The sequence below is a fragment of the Otolemur garnettii genome, unplaced genomic scaffold (genome assembly GCF_000181295.1).
Source record: "Otolemur garnettii isolate 467f Iridium unplaced genomic scaffold, OtoGar3 scaffold00190, whole genome shotgun sequence".
NCBI classification, from domain to species: domain Eukaryota; kingdom Metazoa; phylum Chordata; class Mammalia; order Primates; family Galagidae; genus Otolemur; species Otolemur garnettii.
The window spans coordinates 782,442-805,680 of NW_003852585.1; the positions used below are offsets into that span (position 1 = coordinate 782,442).

General features: G+C 40.1%; 1 protein-coding gene across 2 annotated transcripts in view; it reads left to right on the forward strand.

Moving 5' to 3' along the window:
• GABRA3 (gamma-aminobutyric acid type A receptor alpha3 subunit) overlaps positions 1–23,239 on the forward strand; it is a 232,001-nt gene that overhangs the window by 118,599 nt on the left and 90,163 nt on the right. For both annotated transcript variants that reach the window (XM_003800932.2, XM_023507580.1), the window contains one exon: positions 19,239–19,306. In XM_003800932.2, coding sequence (XP_003800980.1) covers positions 19,239–19,306 — 68 coding nt within the window. The remainder of the gene's footprint in view (positions 1–19,238; positions 19,307–23,239) is intronic.

Sequence of the window (23,239 nt, forward strand, 5' to 3'; positions counted from 1 at the left end):
GTCCTTGCCTAGAAGCAAGGGAGGGAGCCAGTCTCCTTCTGATACCTTGCCTAGGAGGGGAGTAGGGAGTTTACATTACCTTTTCATTTCCAAATGAAGTTACATTAACCTCTTCATTCCCAAATGGAGTTACATTAACCTCTTCATTCCCAAATGGAGTTACATTAACCTTTTCAGCAGCCATATATTCCCTTCCCATTCTCCTGCTGTTCCCTAGCTTGTCGTGCATTCTTTCCAAAACTCATGACTTTTTTAAAATGCTGCAGGATGCAGGACAAATTGTTAAAAATTGGGACTGTCCTGCCAAAAGCAGGACATCTGGTCACCTTACATTTAAACCAAAACCTAAAGAACAAATGAGAGTTCACGAGACAGAGTATTCCATATGGAGAAAACAGCATATGTGACAAATATGAGGTAATAAAGGCTTTGATACATTCCAGAGACAAATTAAAAAAAAAAAAAAAAACAGTCCATGGGTGTGGAGTAGAGTGAGGTTGAGTAGGGAAAACATGAAATTAAGGGGGTAGGGAGAAACCAAATCACATAGGACTTATAAGTCATGGTAAAGACTTGAGTTTTATTAAAAGTACGTTATGAAGCCATCAGAAGGGAAGGGATAAGGTCTACTTTTAAAATTAGTGATTATTCTCATACTTGGGCAGCTTCACCTTCTCATTCATTTATTTAATTCAACAATTGTTTATTGATTTTCCTTTTTTGTTGGATTCTGGATAGGCACACATGAGCAATATATGATTCCCAACGTGAAGAAGCTAAATGCAGTTGGCAAATCAGAAAGTTGAAAACATAAAATTATGATAGGGTGTGATAAAGGCAACAAGAGAAGAGTGTGTGTGGTACTGAGAGAGCAGAGAAAAGGGGTACACCCAGTGGAGGAGAGAATTGGGGAATTATTCAAAGAGGAGATGATCTGTAAGTTCAAGGAAAAGTAATTTGATAGATAGAATTGTAGAAAGGATGGCAAAGGGTATCCCAGGCAGTGGAGAGGTACAAAAGTCAGGTTGTGTTAAATACTGCCTATGTGTCTGGTCATAGCAAGGCTAGTCACAGTAAAGCCTTCTCACTGGGCAATAATGCTGGCAATCACCTGCCAGGGAGCTGCCTTTGAGCTGATTCATCTTCTGGGTATACTCCTCATCACTGCTATCATCTACATTGATAGGCCTTCACCCACTCACCTATCTCCAAGATTCTCTCTTTTGATTTAATACATGAATAGAAAATCCATTGTTTACATTATGGGTTAATATGAGAGTACATACCATTAGGTTACATTATTTGCATTTGTAAGGTAAAGTCAAAAATACGAGTTGTAGGTGAGTCCTTCACTCTGGAAGGGTGCCATATACCTCCCTACATTTTACCTGATAGATAGGAATTAATCAAGCCCCCTCCCACCTTTCCACCTTCTTGAACTAGTGTAGCAACTCTCATGTGGTTGTGTTAGTTGTTGGTTACTATTTTCAAATTAGTACTGAGCACGTGGGATGTTTTACTTAGAATGTTCCCCAAATCCATCTGGGTAAATACAAAAGATGCAAAGTCTCTATCATTTTATGGCTAAATAGTATTCTATATTGTACATATACCACAGTTTATTAATCCATTTCTGGGTTCATGGGCACTTTGATTAATTCCACATTTTGATGATTGTGAATTGAGCTGTGATGAACATTCTAGTGAAGTGTCTTTATGGTAAAATGATTTTTTTTTTCTTTTCGATAGTTGTCTAGTAATGAGATTATGGGTTCAAATGGAAATTCTACTTTTAGTTCTTTTAGGATTCTCCATACTTTTTTCAAGGCTGTATTAGTTTGTAATCCCACCCAAAGTGTATCAGTGTATCCCTCTCTTTGTACCCATGCCAGCATCAGCATCTTTAGGACCTTGTGATGTGGGCTATTCTCACTCATGTTAGGTAATATCTTGAAGTGGTTTTCATTTGCATTTTTCTGATGATTAGGGATGATGAGCATTTTTCTCATGTGTTTGCTGGCCATTCATCTGTCTTCTTGGGAAAATGTTCTGTTCATATTGCTTGCCCATTGATCAGTGGGGTTGTTTGCTCTTTTCTTGTTGATTTCTTGAGTTCTTTGTATATTCTGGTCAGGTTCTTTGTCAGATTAGTAACATGTGAATATCTTCTCCCATTCTGAAGGTTGTCTATTTGATTTGTTGATCGTGTCCTTAGCTGTGTAGTAGCTTTTTAACTTGACAAGGTCTCACTTATTTATTTTCATTGTTGATGTGGCTGCCAATGGGGTCTTTTTTATGAATTCTTTCCCAAGGCAGATATCATTATGAGTTTTTCACATACTTTCTTCTAAAGTTTTTATCATTTCATGTCTTTAGATTTAAATCTTTTATCCAGCATGAGTTATTTTTTGTAAGTGGTGAGAGATGCAGGTCTAGTTTTAGTCTTTTACGTGTACTGCTCCCAGCACCATTTATTAGAGAATCCACTTTTTAAACTCTCTCTCACAATAATAGCTGTTGAAATTGGTTGGCACTTCTATAAATAAGTTATCTATAGTTCTATTTTGATCAATTTTTTTCAGCCTTCCTTTAAATGGATCTGAGGCTTCCCTGCTACCACAAATATTTACTAATATAACACCTTCCTGCTGTAACTCTTCTCTAGACCATTCCTTTTCTGGGATCCCATTCTGTGGAGAAGTGAAGGGATAGCAAACCATTGTCAAAGAAGGCATGGGTCTAAATGGCTGGAATATATCCAAGGTCAGGACTAAAGAGATTTATCATATAACCTCAAATAACTGCCTTGCCTTTTAGCACAACAGTTTCCTCATCTATCACTTACAGAAAAAAAATTATTTTTTCCTGATAGCAATAACACCCAAGTAACTTAAAATTCACTTTCAGATAACCCGAACTGTGTTACCATGTCATTGTGGTCATTGAGGATTGCGAGATGGGTATTGCTTTTTCTGAAAATGTGAGAAGAGGAAATAACAGTAGAAAGCATTTAGAATTCACCTTGGGAAGAACGAGTAATCAAGACATGACTCTTATGCCCCTCAGCTGACATAGTTAGCATTAATACTTTAGTCAAAATCTGGGGAGATTTCTCAGTTGAATTTTTTTTTCAGATTTAACTGTCTGTTCGTTCTCCCACTAGAATTACTTGGCTTAAGCCACAAATAGCCAACAATCCAGAGGCTTTTATAATGGAAGAGGAGGCATGAGACAAGGCAATTGAGTGGAGTTTCTTTTATCATTCAAACTACCGCCTACGCAGTAGATTTTCAAAAAGGTTTCTAGGAGTAATAGGTAATAACATGATTCTGTGTTCTGTCCCCCTTTTTATTCTTCTTTCCCAGCCACTCTAAGGTGTGAATTATATCTGTTCATTTCTCTTCCTCTCCAGTGCCTAGGACAGAGCTGTGGCCGTATTAGAGGTTTCTGCACCTTTAAAATGTGAAGTGATTCATAGATTCTCTTTCTCTCTCTCTCTCTCTCTCTCTCTCTCTTTTTTTTTTTTTTTTGGTCAGGGGAAAGTACAATAGATTCTGTTTCTAATTCCGTAGGCCTTATGTCTTTTCTTCTTGTTTTAAATGTTTTTTTTTTTTTTGGTTCAGCACAATAGTCTCCTACAGTTGATTTTCTCTTTCCTTTTTTTTTTTTTCTTTTGAAACAGAGTCTCACTATGTTGCCCTGGGTAGAGTGCTGCAGCGCCACAGCTAACAGCAACCTCCAACTCCTGGGCCCAAATGACTCTCCTTCCTCAGCCTACCAAGCAGCTGGGACTCCAGGCACCCGCCACAATGCCCAGCTATTTTTTGTTGTTGCAGTTGTCATTGTTGTCTAGCAGGCCAAGCTGGGTTCGAACCCTGCAGCCTTGGAGCACGTGGCCAGCACCCCACTCACTGAGCCACAGGCACTGAACTAGGTTTTCTCTTTTTTTTTTTTTTGAGACAAGGTCTCACTCTGTCACCCTGGGTAGGGTACCATGGCGTCACAGCTCACAGCAACTTCAAACTCTTGGGCTTAAGCGATTCTCTTGCCTTGGCCTCCCAAGTAGCTTGGGTTACAGGCACCCACCACAACACCTGCCTGTTTTTTTGTTGCAGTTGCCATTGTTGTTTTAGCTGTCCTGGGCTAGGTTTGAACCCACCACCATCAGTGTATGTGGCTGGCATCCTCACCACTGTGCTATGGGCACTGAGCCAATTTTTTTTATTTGCCTCTGTGGTATCACTTTCTTATTCAACTTCACTTAAAAGGGTCTTGTACCTGTCCCCTCACTGCCTTCTATCTTGGGCACTTTGTCATTTCACTCTCTGGAGCATAAGCTGCAGTGTTTTCCATCAGCAAGAACACCTGATTTTGACTAATTCCTATTTGCCATGCTCAACTTCCTTCAAGAGCTCTGGCAGCCCCACTCTCAACCTTTGTATAAAATTTTAATCTCTCTTTGCTTTTGTCTTACCTCCTGTTTGTGCTAATGTCCCCTGTCTGACTACCATCTTTTGGCATCATTCTTGATTCTGTTGCCTTCTCTTTCTTTTTTGAGTCATTCATCTTTCTCTTCCTCTGCTTGGGGGCTACAGTGTTGATCCGAGTGGCCCCCACTGGTCTGGCCTTCCCATCTAGTAGAAATGCCATTAGTATTTTAAAAGCCCAGCTATGGCTTCATTTAGCCTATTCCCTTGGCCTAGCATGCTCTTAAAACTCTCTGCTGTTCAACCTCATATTCTTTCTTCAAAACTCAACTCGATACCACCATGAAGACCTACATTCACAGTTTTATTTAAACTTATTCTAGCTGAGTGACCTCAAGAAAGTCACTTGACCTCCCTGATCCTCCATGTCCTTCCTTTGGCTGCAAAATGGGGGTAATTAGCATATCTTTTAGCTTCTCAGATAATTTGACTCCTCTTTTAAAACCAAGTCACTAACAACTTCCATTGGCACTCCTATCAAAACATCCCAGAATCTGACCAGTCTTTACCACCTCTATTGCTCCCAATAGATGAATCTGTGGTGATATCACTGGAAGGTACAATAGTGTTGACATTCTTCAAGGATCCAGTTTTGATGAGTATGCTCAAATCTCAGAGGGATACTGGACAGTAATGAAGTAGCTTTCCTGTCCATGGAGGTAGAAGAGGACATTGGCAAATAGGATTAGAGTAGGTTGCAATGAGTGTTGTCTTACCCCTGTTAGAATGAGAAGTCAGATTAAAATCTAAGACAATGCTCTGGGGATATTGAGGGTTAGAGACTGTCCCAGTGAGACCACATAGTGTCACAGATAATGATACAACAAAGGGTAATGGTTCTGGTTTGGGGCCAGTAGAAGTCCCTTAAAGCCATACTCACTGTTATAAATGAAATTAGTTGACTTACTAGAGTATCATTGTGGAATACCAATACATAGACTACCTCTTTTGAAATATACATTGATTGACAGATCTTCCCAACATTCTGTGCCTCCAAGTACTACTCTATTAAATAGAAACCTAAATATATGGTAAATTCCACTGTGGATTGGTCTGCCTTTTATGCATGCCAGACCACTTAGAACAAGCTTGCAGAGTTAGACAACCACAAAATTTCCTTTTCCTAGATCACATTACCTGTCTTATTATCTTCAAGATTTCAGAAGTGGACATCAGGGTGGTTATCAGTGCAGAAAAGTGAAAAATGAGCTATCCATCAGTACTATTGGTCAAACCCGAGAATTGCTTGGTATATTGAATTGACTGAGAATGGAAAGGCCTCACATCAGGACTACTGACACTTTGTGCAACATCACACAGATGCTGTGACACATAAGATACGGTTCAGAAATTCCATTTCAGAACTGGCAAATATGTAGTTCCTGCCATTGGCCCAGAAAATATGTTGACATAAGCAGTAAAAAATAACATGCATCAGGTATTCAAGGGACTTCAGGTTTGAAATGACAAAGAAGAGTTGTTCAAGTAGAATACTGAATGACTGTTCAAGAGGTATTTTTAAAATATGGAGTTTATGAATGGTGGAAGTAGTTGGGGTATTACAAAAATTGTGGCAAATACACTCCTATTAGTGAAAACCTATCTGGGAGACTTCCTTCCAATAATAACTTCTTGGCTTAATGGATAAGATGGTAAGTACACAGAGGTTTAGTTTGGTTGTGGGGTTAGCTTGGGTTGCTTAGCTCTATGAATTACTCTGAGAGATAAGATCATAGAAGTGTTAACAGAAATGGAGTTACCTGCACATCTAGCATGAAACTTCTTATCAAGTAGATTGAAGAATATTGGACCCATGGCCATAAGTAGAGATTAGATAATTGGAGAGGCTCTTAGCTCCAGGAGTAAAAAAATATATCTGTTTGGCATAAAGTTGAACGTCACATTCCAAAGCCACTGTTCAGTCATATTCGTGATGGAAATGAGGAAGTAAGTGAAAGATAAAGGAAGGAAAGATGCAGGTTCTTTGCCTCAAATATGTCAAGACCACTTTATTAATGGTATATAGGTCTAGACTCCATTTCAGTAGGGTAATAGAGCTGGCTTAGTGTGGGAAAAAAATAATGTTGGCAGTGGAAGCCCAATGTGAAATAGATGTAGGGCCTGCAGATGGAAAAGACGAGGACTAAGAAGAAATGTAGACATCAAATGACAGATAATAGCATCTTCCTAATGTTCTTATGATTTTCTTTTGTCATCTCCTCATCTCCCAACAGGTATGGCTATTAGCAATGTCTACTAGGTAGGTAGCCTTAGGTTTGGTAGGGAGAAGGTTTAGTCAATGAAACCTCTTGATATTTCTGAGTTTATCATTGAGATTATCGGAGTCAAAATTCCATACCTAAGATCTTATCCTACGAGTGCCATTGGAATGGAAAATACTCTTTTGATACATAGAGTAAGTTACAGCATAAGGGAAGAAAGAGATGTTAATCCAATTGGGTAGGTATTACCACCATGGTCTTGTCTTTCATGGAAAAAAAATGGCTTCTTTACCTGCAGAATAGTCACAAATGCCCCATTTGGAAGTATATTTACTATGATTGTGTTAGCAGCTGGTAAGTCTAGATATCATGTAGCAGGGATATCCTGGTGTCTTTGGTTGTGGCCAGGTTAATAAGCCATTATGAGTGAGCTGCTTGTCATGCTTTTGATCTCATACTGTCTCCATCTTCTGAGATTCCTTCCAGCCTGGGCAAGAAGCTTGATTCTGATGGCCCTGTGTTCCCTGCCAGAATGTTAAATAGTGTTAACAACTGACTTTCTGGGTAAGGGGGCCAATCATGTTGTTTAGTGCTTCTTTGAAGCCTAAGAATGGGTCTCAGCTGAGCAGCCCACCCATTTGAAGGAAAGACACCTCTCTGCCTCCCCCATCTATAAGCATGAAAACCATGGAGACAATCCTGCACTGTTTTTTCTCTGTGAACTTAGATCCCAAGTATGTCTAAATGGGAAATGATGTGGTTTTAGTATCACTCCTAGGAACCTGTGACAGCAAAAATAGCAATAGAATAGCAGTGGCACTGATGGCAGATATTGGAGCCAGAATGTCCGGTTTCAGTTCCAGCAATTACATTTAGATCATTTTTAGCTGGAGTGTGGTCAAGCAGGGATACTGGAAATAGCATCTCTTCACAACCTGAGAGAATTTACAGCTGGTTTCTGGGCTGAGGACAGACTGGGGTAGACCTGACTTGTAGGCTACAGAAGATGGAGTCCATTAATACCAGCTTTGAGAGCCAAGGAGTCCAACTGAAGTACCTATATAAAGAGACTGAGTTTAAAGGCAGAGACTAGTTATAAGGAGACAGGATGCAAAGCAAACTTATCATACAGAGTTGAGAAGTGCTTTGAGATACTGGGGACCAGGAGAGAGTTGTCAATATCTTAGAGAAATGATTCCCAAATTTGCTAATCATCAGAATCATCTAAAAGGGTTGTAGAAACCTAGATTCCTGAGTTCCATCTAGACCATCAAATCAGTATTTCTGAAAACATAGCCCTTAATCTATATTTTTAAAAAATAAAATAAATATTTACCTCTCCCTTGAAAGTGCTGACCCTTCCCACACAAATAAATAAAACTTCTAAAAGTTTCTTATGAATTCACATGAGATGGATAATTTTTCTTTTTTTCCTCTTTTTTTTGCAATTTTTTTTGTTATTGCAAATTAATATGAGAGTATACATTTTTAGATCACATTGTTGTCAATTCCAAGGTAAACTTCAAGTTGTAGAAGAACCTTTCACCTTGGGGGCATGTTGAATGCCCCTCATTGTGCCCATTACTGGAGATTCTGCCAGTTGTCCTCCCTCCTCCTCCAACTCCTCTCTCCTCCCCCTTTCTAGACTATATTTGTGTTTTATCACTAATGTGGGCATGAAATTGTTTATATATTGGTTTCATATTAGTATTGAGTACATTGGATACTTCTTTGTCCATTCTTGAGATGCTTTACTAAGAAGAATGTCTCTCAGTTACATCCAGGTAAACATAAAAGATGTAAAGTCTCAGAGATGAGTAATATTTCTTTCCCCAGATAGTGAAAATTTCAGAGGATCTTGAGACAGCTGTGGGAAAAATTTACTATAATGACTAGCATTTGAGTAGCACTTTACAATGTTAAAATGCTTCTTCACATTCAGCATCTCATATCTAATTTAATTCTCACAATAGGCCTGTGAGAGCAAGTACTGATACACCCATTTCACAGAGACAGAACCAAGATGAAAATGATTCAGGGAACTTATCCAATAAAGAGTAGAGCCAGACTCAATCTTAAGACTTTTGTGAGACATGAATAGGGAAAGAGTGTATAGAAATAAGAATGAACAGCTTATGAGAACTATGGCAGAAAGTTCCAGACTGGCAGTATCTGAATATCAAGGTTTGGTGAGAGGTGATGTATTTTCTAAAAAGGGTATTGAAACAGGACAGAGCCATTTCAAAGCTGCAGTGGGGCATGGTTTCTCATAAGACAATTAAAAGTGCAGGTACTGGCTAATATTGACATGAGGAAAAAACAGCATTCTTGGGACGTGGAGGTAGGAAGATTGTCTTAGCTCAGGAGTTCAAGATCAAGTCTGAGAAAGAGTGAGACTCCCTATCTCTACTAAAAATAGGAAAAAAATAGCTGGGCATTATGGTGGGTGCCTGTAGTCTCAGCTACTTGGGAGGCTGAGGCAAGAGAATCACTTAAGAGCAAGAGTTGGAGATTGCTGTGAGCTGTGATGCCATAGCACTCTACCAAGGGTGACATTGTCTCAAAAAAAAATAGGAAGGAAGGAAGGACAGCTTGGTAGACATTACCAGGTATCTACGCAGAAAAAAAAAATCATTTTACCATAATGACATTTGCACTAGAATGTTCATCATAGCTCAGTTCACAATTGCTAAGATGTGGAACCAACCCAAGTGCCTATCAGCCCATGAATGGATTAATAAACTAAGGTATATATATCCATGGAATACTGTTCATCCATAAAAAAAAAAAAGATGGAGACTTTGCATCTTTTGTGTTAATCTGGATGGAGTTGAAGAACATTCTTCTTAGTAAAGTATAGCAAGAATGGACAAGCAAGTATCCAATGTACTCAATAGTAATATGGAACCAATAGATAAATAACTACACCCACACATGAGAGAAAAACACAAATTTAAATTGGGGAAAGGGAAGAGGAGAGAAAGGGAAGAGGGGAGGTGGAAGGGGATTGGTGTGCTCTTACCTAATGTGCACAATGTAAGGGTATACAGCACACCCCCTGGGTGAGAGGCTCAACTGTAACTTGGACTTTACCTAACAAATGCAAACTACGTAACCTAATTATTTGTACCCTCATATTAATCGGAAACAAAAAAATAAAATAAAAAATACAAGATATCTAACCTCAGCATGCCAGGTCCAAGAGAAAAAAAAAAAAAAAAAACCTCAAGTACTGGCTAACATTAATGTAAGGAAAAAAGATAGGCAGACAATGTATTTGGAAAATAAAATTCTTCCTAGCAGGCTCAACAGAACAGAAAACTGTAAGAAAGATACGGGAAGGAAAACCTCTCATTTTGAGTTACAAACTGAGGTTGTCTGATCCTGGGCAGAAAGCTTGGGTTCTGCCCCGTCAGCCAGGCCGGCCACATTCCCTCATTTCCTGACAAAGGAGAATGAGAGCACATCTCACTTGCAACACATTAACCCACATTCATTGCAAAGGAGCCCCTACTGGAGATCCTGAGGGAAATAGGATCCTATTTGCTCAAAGATACCATTAAGTGAAACAGAACCACACCTTAAACACTGAATAAACATGCTTGTACATGTCTTTTTGTGTAGTGTGTAAAATTTCTGTTGAATATGGACCTATCAGTGCAACACCTGAGTTACAGGATATACATGTCTCACCTTAGCAGATATTGCCCATATGTGTGGAGGCATATTTCCGAATTCCTTATTTTGTTCCATACAAAACACTGAATCCTATATTGGATTGGTCTCAAGTCACCCACATGGCTCATTTTTTAAGATTAAAATCACTAGAACAGAATTTCTCCAGCCATTGAGATACTGTGAGTTCATAGCCACATCCTTCCCACACACTCCATAGATATTTCAAATTGTGTTTGCTGCGTTGGTTCTAGGACAGAACTCATATTCAGAAATGACACCAATTTTTGACTTATCCATGGTTCCATAAAAAGCGCTCTAAATTTTTTTTGAAAAATAATAACAAACCAAAATATGCATTTGAAAGAATGAGCATGTATGTTCCAAATTAAAAAAAAAAAAAAAAGGAAGTGTCAAAGTGAAATGTCACAGATATCAACTGTCAAACTTAGTACTTAAGGAAATCAGGCATTTCCTCATTAACTTTCTAATTAATTTTCTAACTAACTAATTAATTTTCAGAACCAGAATTCTGGCATTAGCATTGCTTACTCTTACTTTTTTTTTTCTGGCTTCATGATATTTTTATCTTTTATTGAAAACAATTATATAATTTATGTTTAATCCACCATATTGTGTGATTGTGTGTTCAGAGCAGAGGGATTATGTTAAAATGTGAAGTTACCTGTGCCATCTTACCAGGAAATCCAAAACACTTCTTAAGAAAGACAATTCATCTGCCTTTAGTAGTCTTTTCTAATCTGTTCTGGCCTTGGAAATCATGATGTTTTTAATATTGGAATTATAAGAGAATCAACTCCCTTTTTTATAGATTAGGAAACTCAAGCATAGTTAATTTGAGGTAGACCCAAACTAACCCAATCCTTACATCCTATACTAGTGGTCGTTCCCTTAATTTTATGTTTAGGCTAAGAATCTGTAGGCTCTGGAAAAATACCAGCACATTCTTGTAACGTTTTTGGAATATTTCAACTGTTTTAAAGGTTTTACTGCTTTTCCCCTGGCTCTCAGCTTGTTCTGGCTCAAGGACATTTCTCTAGAGTGAAGAAAGCATTGTGTAGCAAGTCTCCAAAGTTATGTTTCAGTTTTCATTTGAGCATTGCTTCAACTTTTCTCTCTAATGTTGTTATAATGTTGCTCCATGAAAATTGTACCAGCTTTTGGGAGTGGACTCCATTTATAGTGAAGGGCAACAAACCACTGAAGAGACTGCTCTCTGATGGTTTTTATTTCTTCCATATTTGTTATTGGCATTTTGTTCATGTGGGTGGCTAGTTCCACACATGTGCCCTTTTTCTCGGCAGCTACACATTCAAATATTTCCTTAGGACCCCAGTGAATGTCAACTTCACAAGAAAGAGATGTCACTAAAAAGATTTGAGGGCAAGATACCCCAGGAAGGTGTTACTGTAAACCCATATTAATGTCACTGAGAGCATTAAGCACATAACTGTTCCTGAGAAAAGTCATAAATACTACTTGAGTTATCTTCATCTCACGTACTAAAGTCTGGATATTATTATTTTCCTGCCAACTCCTTCACTATATTAGCTTATCTCCTATTTCTGCCATTGGGCCTGTCTCTTTAGTTCTAATTTTTCACTTGTGATCTACTCTGGTCTTGGAAACCAAGAAACCAAAGATTTGCAGAATATTATTTTATTTCTGTGTTTATAGTCTCAATAAGGACATCGAAGCTCAGCAGGTGAAAGTCTCATTCAAGGTCACAGAGCTTGTCATTAACACTGCTAGAGTTTGTACCAACATCTTCCAAAATCTGATTCAGTGACTTTCCCACTAAATTCTGGGTAATATGGGGTTAAGTAACCAACAATAAGTGTAGGGAAAAAACAAAGGGGAATGTAGGAAGGAAAAATACAGAGTGAATGAAAAGCAAATGAAACCATTTGAATTGACCATTGAAATGTGTGTTGGTGCTTTACAATTTAAGTATTAAATTCCAGGTTGGGGAATGGGATAATGATAAAGGAGGTAGAATACTGAGGGCGAGAGGGCGATAGCACACACCCACAAAAATCAATGTTTTTGTGGGACCAGTGAATGGAATGCAGTGATCTGTATGGTGTCCATTGCTCACCAACTGCGTCTGGCTTGGGACTGAAAGGTTAAATTTGGGGCCTGATTAGTACTGAAATATCTGAGAATTTTGGGAAACAGGTAGTGAACTTTGTTGTATAGTACCTTTGTGAGACTCAATAGTCTAGCAATAGTAGAACTTTACTCACAGTGGTTAAGTTGGTGGTGACTATGGTCTCTTAAATCTTGTATTTCTTCCTGGTGTTGTGTTCCATATATATAAACATATATTGTGTACATTCCTCCACTTAGAGAACTCACTAGGGAAGCAGCTGGCTTTTAGAGTTTTGCTGCACAGTCCAGGTACCAGACACTACATGGGGTAGAATAAATAAGCAAAATTCTGGGCCTTAAGCCTACACAATGTTGAGAGTCACGAGGTTTACCTGAACAGCCTGCAAAAGGAGGTGTGAGTCAATTGCAGAGCTCAGATTGGAGCTCAGGACTTTTGTCTGACACAGTCTTGTAATTTCCGCTTTCCTGAGCTACCTGTTTATGATTTCTCCAGAGAGCTTGTCTGTGATTAATGTTATTTTGGAGGAGTGACAGGGGTCATCAATGAATACTTCCAGTATTGCAGTCCTCAAAGATTGCCAAAGACAGATGGAAAGGCCATTAACATGAGAACGGATTGTAGGACCTTGTCCACAAGTCATTGCAACCCACTTCCTAAGTCCATGTAGCTAGCAGACCCAGGTAACTATCCATGAGGGAACACCATTTCCAGAGCCCAATCTCTCTTCAGGAAGAAAAGTGTGTGTGACGAAGAGCACTCACTCTCCAAAATTCCCAGCGACCTGGAAGTGAGAAAACAGGAAAGGCAGTACTTTGTTCTCTTGGCTGAAGCCTCAATCCTTAAAACGTCACTATTGTTGAAATATGAGGGATTGAAGAGTCCATCACGACCCATAAAGAGACAAAGGGGTATAGTGGGCATTTGTTCATATCATTTATCTAATGCTGGTATGTCTCACGGAATTGTGATGAACTTCTACCACAATACGTATTTCACAGGCCCAGTAACAAATTAGACCTTAGTCCCAGCAAATGAATGGGGGACAGTGACGGTATCAAAAGAGGAAAGAATTTGGGACAGTTAGCCTATGAAGAAAGAAAAGCAGACTTGGGCGGTATAAGGGTCACTTTATTTAAATTTATGAAAGTCTTTAAATCTCAAAAGAAATAGGAAGCAGACTTTGTTGTGTGGGTCCAAAGAATAGTGCCAAGACCAGGGTAAGATGTGTAACTGTGGTGGAGCAGCTTGAGTTGGGGAGCCTGAAGTGACTTGTTTCTGCTCTGTGGAGAACGCAAAGGTTTCTTGGGCGTGTATTTAAACAGAAGATATAGTTTGTTTTGAGCACCGTATTCAACATAAGTACAGTGAGCACTGGCCGATTGGCTTATTTACTCTTTCAGATCAGCAGCAAGCACAAATGATACAGAGTCTGGCTAATGAGCTCCCCCCAGTGGGAGTCTCACCGAGGGTTAAGGGCGTGTGCGCCTGTGTCTTTGTGCACGGAATGCACATGCGGAGAGCACTTCAGGGCCATTTAAGCGCTTCAAATCCTGCAGTAAATTCGCAAAAGGAAAAGGTAATTTTATTCACCTTTTGTTTTAGAAGATAACACTGGAAGGGAATTAAATCCTCAAAGCAAATGAAGAAAGAGCTAAGGAGCATCGGCAAACAACCGCAAAATAAAAAAGAAAAGAATCCCTCTTATCTTCCATTAATTAAAAGGTCATATTTGTCTCCATTAAGAAGGCTGTGAAAAGAAGCTAAACTCAGTGGTTTGTAGCCCTTACTAGTATTAGTTTAATTCGTTGCTTTCTTCATTTAGTTAAATGAAATAGCTAACTCCTAATCATCCCTTCACACAACAGAACTCGAGTGCTGGGTGGAGTGTCTTCTCCATCTGGGACCCAGGACCTTAGGCTAGGCAGGGTGACTCATGAATGCTCGGCTCTAAAATAGTGTTCAGCAGCAGCAGCAGCAGCAGCAGCAGCAGCAGCAGTTGGCATATTCCACACATCAAATCTGTTCTATTATAACTGTTGGTTTAAATACTATCTCCTGAAATCCTCAGAGAAATTCTGAGGTGGGTGCTATCATTATCCCCATTTTCCAGATGAAGAAACAGGTGCAGAGGAGTTAAGTGACAAAAGGCACACAAAAAGCAGTGGCAGAGCCTAAATCTAAACCTGGTTTGTCACGATTTTAACTACTGTGCCGTACTTCTGCAGCGTATGCCTCTCTGTGCTGTCAATACCTTGGCTCAAGGCGGCTGAACTGCTAGTCAAAAAAATGGGACTAGCCATTATGGCATAGTGGTCCCTGTGTACGACACCCAAATGTCAAATAATCCAGGATTTTCCTGGCCCTGAAGTAGAGGATGGCGACGCCAATTCAGAGCCCTCCTTCATGTGTGCTGCCAGGACCCAAGTAACAATCCCACCTCCCATATCCAACTGCACAAGGGATGTGGGAGATGGGGTATCTATCTCTCTGGCTCCTCTGGTGAAGAGTGCGTTGTCTCTCGTTTTTTGGTCTTGGCAGCTGTCTCTCTCATTTGCTTCCCTCATCCTCTCAGTCTCTAGGTCTCCATGTACTTGTGTCTGTTTCTCCGTCTGGCTCCTTTCTTTTTCTCTATTCACTCTTTGTGTCATTTCTTCCCATTCTTCCTCTTTCCTCCTTTCGCCTCCCTTCTTTCTTTCTTTTCCCCCTCTTTCCTCTCTTACTCCCTTTTTTCAAACCATTTCCTCTAATCTAATTTTCTTACATGCTAGACTCTTTCTGAATGGGAGAGAAATGGAAGAAGAGGGGATTTGGTATCCAGTGTCCCAGGCCAGCAACTACACTAGACTTCCCAACTAATTCATTGGGAAGCAGCCAGAGCCTCACTCCCCACAGCTTCTTCCTCAGCCACCAGTGGCTGCCTTTTAAACTAAAGTGAGCAGTTTAGACAAAAGGGTGACATCAAATTTGCATAAATCCTCCTACCCTCCTTGATAGGAAGTAAAAGCTTACCTCTTGCTACCATTGAGAACCTTTATTCAGATGCTTCTTACTTGGCCTACAGTTGGAGTTCCTAGTTAGAACAAAGAGAACATTCAGAAGTTGACTGACCTCAAGATTTCATTGTACAAGGGCAAATTGGAACAAAAAGAAAAATGATCTTCTGTAAGGAATTCAGCAAGTCAGGGGCAAAGATTGAGAACCCAGGCCTTGCCATCCAGCCCGAGGCTCTTTGTTATAGCCACTTCCTTTTCTATTCACAGTGCCTCTACCAACCCTTGGAACTAAAGCAGCTTCCTTCCATTTGACTCTACCCTTAAGTAGCATTGTAAAGTGAGCTATCCTGGGGAGCAGGAGGAGGAGGCAATGCTGATGGAAGACTTGCCTTGGTTGCTTTGCAGTTGAGATTGACACCAGGACATCGTACCCACTCTCCAGCTCCATTTTACCCATCAACTTTGTGGGCTTACTTGACTCTCTCTTCATTTTCTGTATGCTGCTGTAAGTCTGTATAGCTATCTTACAATATTATAAATAGGCTGGTGTAGAAAGTTGTTCTATGTCCAGAATGTCCTGCTTGGAATACTAGATTCAAATATGACTGTGGTCTCTTCCATTAATGCATATATTTTGGTTTTTTGTACTTGGAGATAGGGCAGTTGGGGATTTTTATGCCACTTAGTAAGTATAAAGGCATTTTCTTATTTAGCTGATGAGCCTGGTATTGAGTGCAAAGCCTTTAGGAGACATATTCTGGGTTCTGAAGTTTTGTCTCTTCTCCTTCACATACAGAAATAGCTTTGAGGGAAGCCTATGCTCTAGATGAGAGCCCAGCTATTTAAAACGCAGCTCCAGTTTCAGAGACATGTTATTTGCTGATTAAGCTTGGAAGTAAATTGTGTCTTTTGGTGAATTGATTATAGTGTTGATTATTATTAAATGGTACTTATAGTCTCTTCTGAAAATGTAATATTTGTGTATGAGTATGGTGGCCTCAAGTATAGTGAACACATTAGTACCCAAGTAAGACTGCAGCAACCAGCTCCATTATACACACACATCAAGTCGTATGTAAGCTTTACTGATGTTGGCTGTGTTACCAATATCCTCAACTGTGGTCAGGTATGCTGGGCTGGACTAGAACTTCTTTGATATATTGTCATGATGAACTGTTTGCTAGGCTGGATTGGATTTTAGTAGGCTTGAGTAGGCTGCTTTGGCTTGTGCTAGGTTGGAAGCATGTTACTGGGTTAGATAACTAGGCTGCAATGGGTAGACAGAGCTGGCAGAAGCATGAAAAGAAAAACTCAATAGTGGAATAGCTTCACTGCTGTGGTCTGAATATTGGTGCTTCCCCAAAATTCATAAATTGAAATTTCATCCTCAATGTGATAGTATTTAATTAAACTAAAAGTCTTCTGCACAGCAAAAGAAATAATTGAGTGAACAGACAGCCTGCACAATGGGATAAAATATTTATAAACTATGCAACCAACAGAGGACTAACATCCAGAATTCACAAGGAATTCAAAGAACTTAACAACAACAAAAAGTAATCTCATTAAGAAGTGGGCAAAGGACATGAATAGACATTTTTTAAAACAATACGTACTAATGGCCAATACCAATTACCCACCCTCCACACCCAGCCTCGGTGGGACCTCATCTATGATGCATATTACAAGGGTACATGTCAATCTATTAAGAGTAGAGTATAAATGTCTTAACATAATAATTAACTGAGGTGAAGGCTATGTTAACCAGTTTGATGTAAGCATTCCAAATTGTATATAAAATTAGCATATTGTACCCCATAATGCAATGTATATAGTTATGATTTAATAAAAAATTGTTGAGAGGAAAAAAAAGTTTAACATAGTAAAAAAATAAAATAAAAAATGCTCAACATCAATGACCATCAGAGAAATGCAAATTAAAATTTCATTGAGATATCTGTCATCTTACATAACTCAGAATGGCTATTACGAAAAATCCCCCCCCCCAAAAAAAAAAATAGATGTAGGTGAGGATTCAGGGAAAAGGGAGCTCTTGTAGACTGTGGTGGGAAATTAGTACAACCTTTGTGGAAAACAGTACAGAAATTTCTTTAAAACATAAAAATAGAACTACCATTTAATCCAGCATTTCTATTACCGAGTATTTACCCAAAGGAAAAGAAATTATTATATCAAAAAGACACCTGCACTCTTCATAATAGCTAAGATATGAAATCGACCTAGGCGTCCATCAACAGATGACTGGAGAAAGAAAATGTGGTGTATATTTATACAATAGAATACTAATCAGCCATAAAAGAGAATGAAATAATGTCTTTTGCAGCAACATGGATGGAACTAGAGGACATTATGTTGAGCAAAATAAGCCAGGCACATTGAAAGAAATGTTGAAGGTTCTTGCTCATAAGTGAGAGTGAAATAATTCGTTCACGTGGACATAGAGTGTGGGATGACAGTCAGAGGGTGGGAGGTGGAATGGAGGTGGGTGATGAGATTCACTTAATGGGTACAGGTACATTATTCGGGTCACAGATATAATAAAAGCCCAGACTTTGCCACTACACAACACATATGTGCAACAAATTTGCACTAGTACTCTAAATTTATACAAAAGAGAGAGAGAGAGCCTTTAGGAGATGATCAGGCCATGAGGGCTCTGATGTCAGAATAAGATTAGTGCCTTAAAAAAAAAGGCTCGAGCAAGTTTTCTAGCCTCTTCCACCATGTGAGGACAGAGAAGGCACCATCTGTGATGAATGGGCCCACACCGGACCCCAAATCTGCTGGCAGCTTGATCGTGGACTTCTTATTTTTGAAAACTGTGAAGGAAGAATTTTTGTTGTTTAGAAACTATCCAGTGTAAGTGATTTTGTTGTAATGACCTGAACGGGCTAAGACAGGATCATTTTTCAATTTGGCAAATACATGATGAAATTTACCCATTCATACAAAAAGTGTTTAGTGAGCACCAACCTAGTAACAAGGCCTTCAGAAGCTCTTGGGTTAGATGGGAAGGTGGACAAGTAAACAGACTGTTGCAATAAAGGAAAATGAATGCAGAGTGTACAAGTGATGTCAGTTTAACTCGAAATCTTAGTCACTTAACCCAACAAAGGCTTATTTCTCCTTTATGTCTATCATAAATCCAGGCAATTCTCCAGGACCGTTGTCCTCCATATGTTAGCTCATCATTCTGGACTTTTCCAGTTTTATGTTAGCACCGTATCAACATGTTTCCATGACCACTATGCCATGGACAGTCTTGCATTAGACATTAATTGCTCCACCTATGGCAGGACAAATATTTCTTCCTTCCACAATCAAAACCAGTCTCATTGCCCCTCTCTATGTTAAGCATCCAGGGGTGGGAAAGTACAATCTTCCTATACTCCTGAAAGTGGAGGCGCGTTGGAGGTCACAACACGTGTAACCTGCCACAGGTTAGAGCAAGCCCCATGTGAGAGCTCAGCTCCTCTGAATGTTAACTGCCCTGTCCTAGCTCTTTTGCTTTGGGATTCTGCTGTCATTCTCAAAGGTATCTAACTTTGAACCTGTACCTAGCATGATCTCTCTGAAGAAGTATTATAAGTGAGAGGTTTCTGAGGGGTCGCCTATGACCATGCCAGGTGCCTGTCATTTGGAGTACTGCACTAGATTCTCTCTGAGCCTTTCATAACACTGTGCTTTTCTACTTTCTTTTGCTCAGATGCAGTAACTGAAGTGAAGACTGACATCTATGTCACCAGTTTTGGCCCTGTGTCAGACACGGACATGGTAAGTACAATTCTTCAGAAAGTAAAAGTGAAAGAAGATGCAACAGATCAAAAACAATTGATCGAGGTTTTTCTATGGCAGGGCCTTGTGGTGATATTTTAAGGAGGCCTCTTAGGTCATATGAATTCTCTCCTGACCCTCACCATCCTGTGTCTCCATCTTTGCCTTCCTCTCACTTCCTATTCACACGTAAATTACACACCCATGCTAGGAGCGCACGTCTCTTCCTTCCTCCATATATCTTTCAAGACTTGAAGTGGCTCCCTATTCTCAATTAAACTTACTTCTCTGCCCTCTCCCCTACATGTTGCTAGTACCACACACATATTGGTAGAGACAGGTCACATGAGGAGAGTGTTGAGGTAGGGGTTCTCAGCCAAGTATCTGGTGGCGTCATCCAAGAAGTCTGTTCCTTTCAACTAGGCTCTATCTACTGGGAATGCAGACTAACCAGAGTAATATAGTTTGAAGAAAGAGTCTAATCCACTTCTGGCAACTGGTTCTTCTACTAATTTGGGGGAAAAGGGGAGCTTCATTGCAGACACAAGAAATAAGGTAGGGCACAGCATAAGCCCTCTGCAATGACCACCCCCTTCTCCCACCATCATCCCTTACTGCCAAAGCAAAGAATGCCATGGAGAGATGAGTCAGAGGGTGGCAACCTAATAGACCACCTGCTGATAATCAGATATTAGCAGATGAATAATTGTCATTTAGAGAAACAAAACAGTTGTTAACTGCTCTGTATGCCTGGCAGTTTTTAGGTGCATGATAAGTTGTTGTTGAATGACTGACTTTATGTTACAAATAAAAATCTTACCATCAGGCCTGGCAGGTGTCTCATGCCTATAATCCTAGTGCTCTGAGAGGCTGAGGTGGGTGAATTGCTTGAGCTCATGAGTTTGAGACCAGCCTGAGCAAAATCAAAACCCCATCTCTACTAGAAAAGCTGAGGCAAGATAATTGCTTGAGCCCAAGAGTTTGAGGTTGCTGTGAGCTATGACACCATGGCACTGTACCCAGGGCAACAGCTTGAGACCCTGTCTTAAAGAAAAAAAATCTTACCATCAGGGAAAATATGCTCAAAAATATGTAGTGTATATATTCATTACTAAGATTTTTTTTTCTGTATTTCTGTTTTCACTGGGCATACTACTTGGTAGGGTACAAAGCTTTTTTCTACCTATTGGGTAAGTACAAATAGTTGCATAGGGAAGTGGTGGAGTCTGTCCTATAGGCAATGCAAAGCCATTGAGTGGATTTGAGTAGGACAGTGAAAATATATGAATGAGTGCTGTTTAAAAATACTTCGTCTGGTGATCTTTTCAGGATAGACTGCAAGAAGAAAAAGGCTGGAGGCTGAGAGCTGATGTAGGCATGGTGATTTTATATGGCTCTTTAATCAGTGGTGAGGTCTAGGAGTCAGAGAAGCTGGCTAGTTTTCGAAAGAGAAAGTAATAAGTATGTGAGCGGTTGGGAGGCTTGGAGAGAGGCCTGAACTTTGTTGTTCAAAATGAGTATAATTGTGATGGATGTGTTATTTAGTTCAGTGTAAGCATCTCACATTGTATATGGAAGCAGTACCCTGAACCCCATAAATGCATCAATGTACAAAGTTATGATTTAATAAAAAATAATTTAAATAAATAAATAAAAATTAAAAGAATAAAAAAAAAGAAGGGCACAGTAGACTCTCTGTGAACTCCTTGAGGGCAAGTATCAAGTCGTCACGGCTTTCCTGGCACTCAACAGAGCACTTGACACATAGGGAGAACTCAGTGAAAGTCTGTATGTCTAGATTACGCCCTCTTAACCTTTTGAGCAGATTTAGGCAAGCAGCGAACTCTTTGCCAGGTGGGCATTTTGTAAGTGCTCTTTAGGAACCCAGCTCTGCATTACAGGGATCTAGGGCCCCCTCCATTCTGAGAGCTCACGGGCCATTGGGAGTAACTAGATTCAGCAAAGACACACAGCTCTTCTTTGGTATTGCTGGGAGTTATGGATTAGGATTGCTAACACATGGGTGCGCTTACACATACACTCATTCCTTCTTGCTCATGAACCAGCATCCACAAATACATTCAGACAAATGTACATACACACAACAGATAGGTGTAGTGCACAAACAGCACCTACACTGTCCAAGGCATTCTACAGACTCACACATAGTGACACCTGTACCCAGGAGCGCCACAGAAGCACACACATAACCCCTGCCCCAGCTGGCTCCTCTCTCTGCCCCTTCGTCATCCAAGCAGGAACATGTGGGTGGACAGAGGCATTGGAGACTTTTCTAACAATTGTGACTTTCTCTCTTTTGAAATCTCATACTTCACTTGCTTGTTTGTCTTTTCTTTTCTTTTTATTTTGAGACAGAGCCTCACTTTGATGCCTTGGGTAGAGTGCTATGGCATCATAGCTCACAGCAACCTCAAACTCTTAGGCTCAAGTGATCCTCTTGCCTCTGTTTTTCTATTTTTAGTAGAGACAGGGTCTTGCTTTTGCTCAGGCTGGTCTCGAACTCCTGAGTTCAAGAAATCCACCTGCCTTAGCCTCCCAGAGTCCTAGGATTATAGGCGTGAGCCACTGCGCCTGGCCTTTCTTCTTCACCATTAAGCTGAAGCAACAGAATCATTCTTTCCTCATAGGGAGGACAGTCATTGGTCCAATATATTTCACATTGTTTTTAGCTCATCTTCCATCCTGTCACAAGGCAAAATAGCTGCCATCACTACGGCTGGGAAACTCATTTCTTGTGTTTTTTATAAATGTCTTCTTCCTATACTGCTTAGTAAACTGTGGCAATTTATCCAGGGTCAAGGATGATTTGGGGTAAAGCATCACACAGTCCTCTGACTTTTCAGTAACGAGTTGCAGCAACAACCTATGGTTCCTTGAGACTATAGACTTCTTTAAAACCTAGATGAAAATTTGACCTGGCAGAGTTCTTGGCTCATTTAAAGTCAACCAGCGATTTCCAGGTCCCAAACTATTTCCCTAGGCCAGGCGAAGTGGCTCACACCTATAATCCCAGCACTCTGGAAAGCCAAGGTGGGTGAATTACTTGAGCTCAGGAGTTTGACATCAGCCTGATAAGAGGGAGACCTCGTGTCTAAAGAGAGAGAGAGAGAGAGAGAGAGAGAGAGAGAAATACTTTCCTAAGGAAATAGAGGCAGTGTTTTGTTCACAGGAGAGGCGGGGAGGAATTGTGTGCCTGAGCACTGAAGCAGCACCACCTGCATTCCCTGGTCAAATACCAGCCCTTATAGACACAGGTCCTTAGTTTGACAGAAAGCTCCACGAAGGTGTGAAGCATGTCTGTTTTATTCATGTCAGTATCATTAATGCCTAAGTTAGTGTTTGGTACATGGTAAACCCCCAATTATTTATTAAGTGCAAAAATGAGTGAGGTGGAGCAAATTAAATTGGGGGGAAAAACAATATCTGCATCCCTCTACTTGGATGAGAGCTCTTCAAAGGCAGAAAACATATCAGGAAGCTCTCTAAATATCCAGCACTGAGCATAGAACCTGAGAGAGGTCTCCTCTAGGTGTTTGTTGAGATGATAAGAAACATTAGCCACAAACCCTGCAGATAAAGGGTGAAAGTAACCTTCCACAGAAGATGCCGTTTAGTAGCAAGACTGGTGAGCCCGTGATGGATGGCGCCAAGCTGAGAACTACAGGTTTTTAGTGACTTCTCCATTCATGAGAATAAGAAACCGTGACAGTGGGGAACTGAGCAGAGATGAAAGCTTAACAGTGGTGGATGTTTCCAAGGAACAAATCAGAGGAAGCAAGAATTTTAATGCAGGGTATAAGAGATATGTTGAAAACTGGCTGCCATGGACATTTTACAGGCATTATGAATGAAAGGCTTGGGGTATCCATTCGCAACCAATGGAGCTTTACAGCCACACAATGCGTGGGTCCT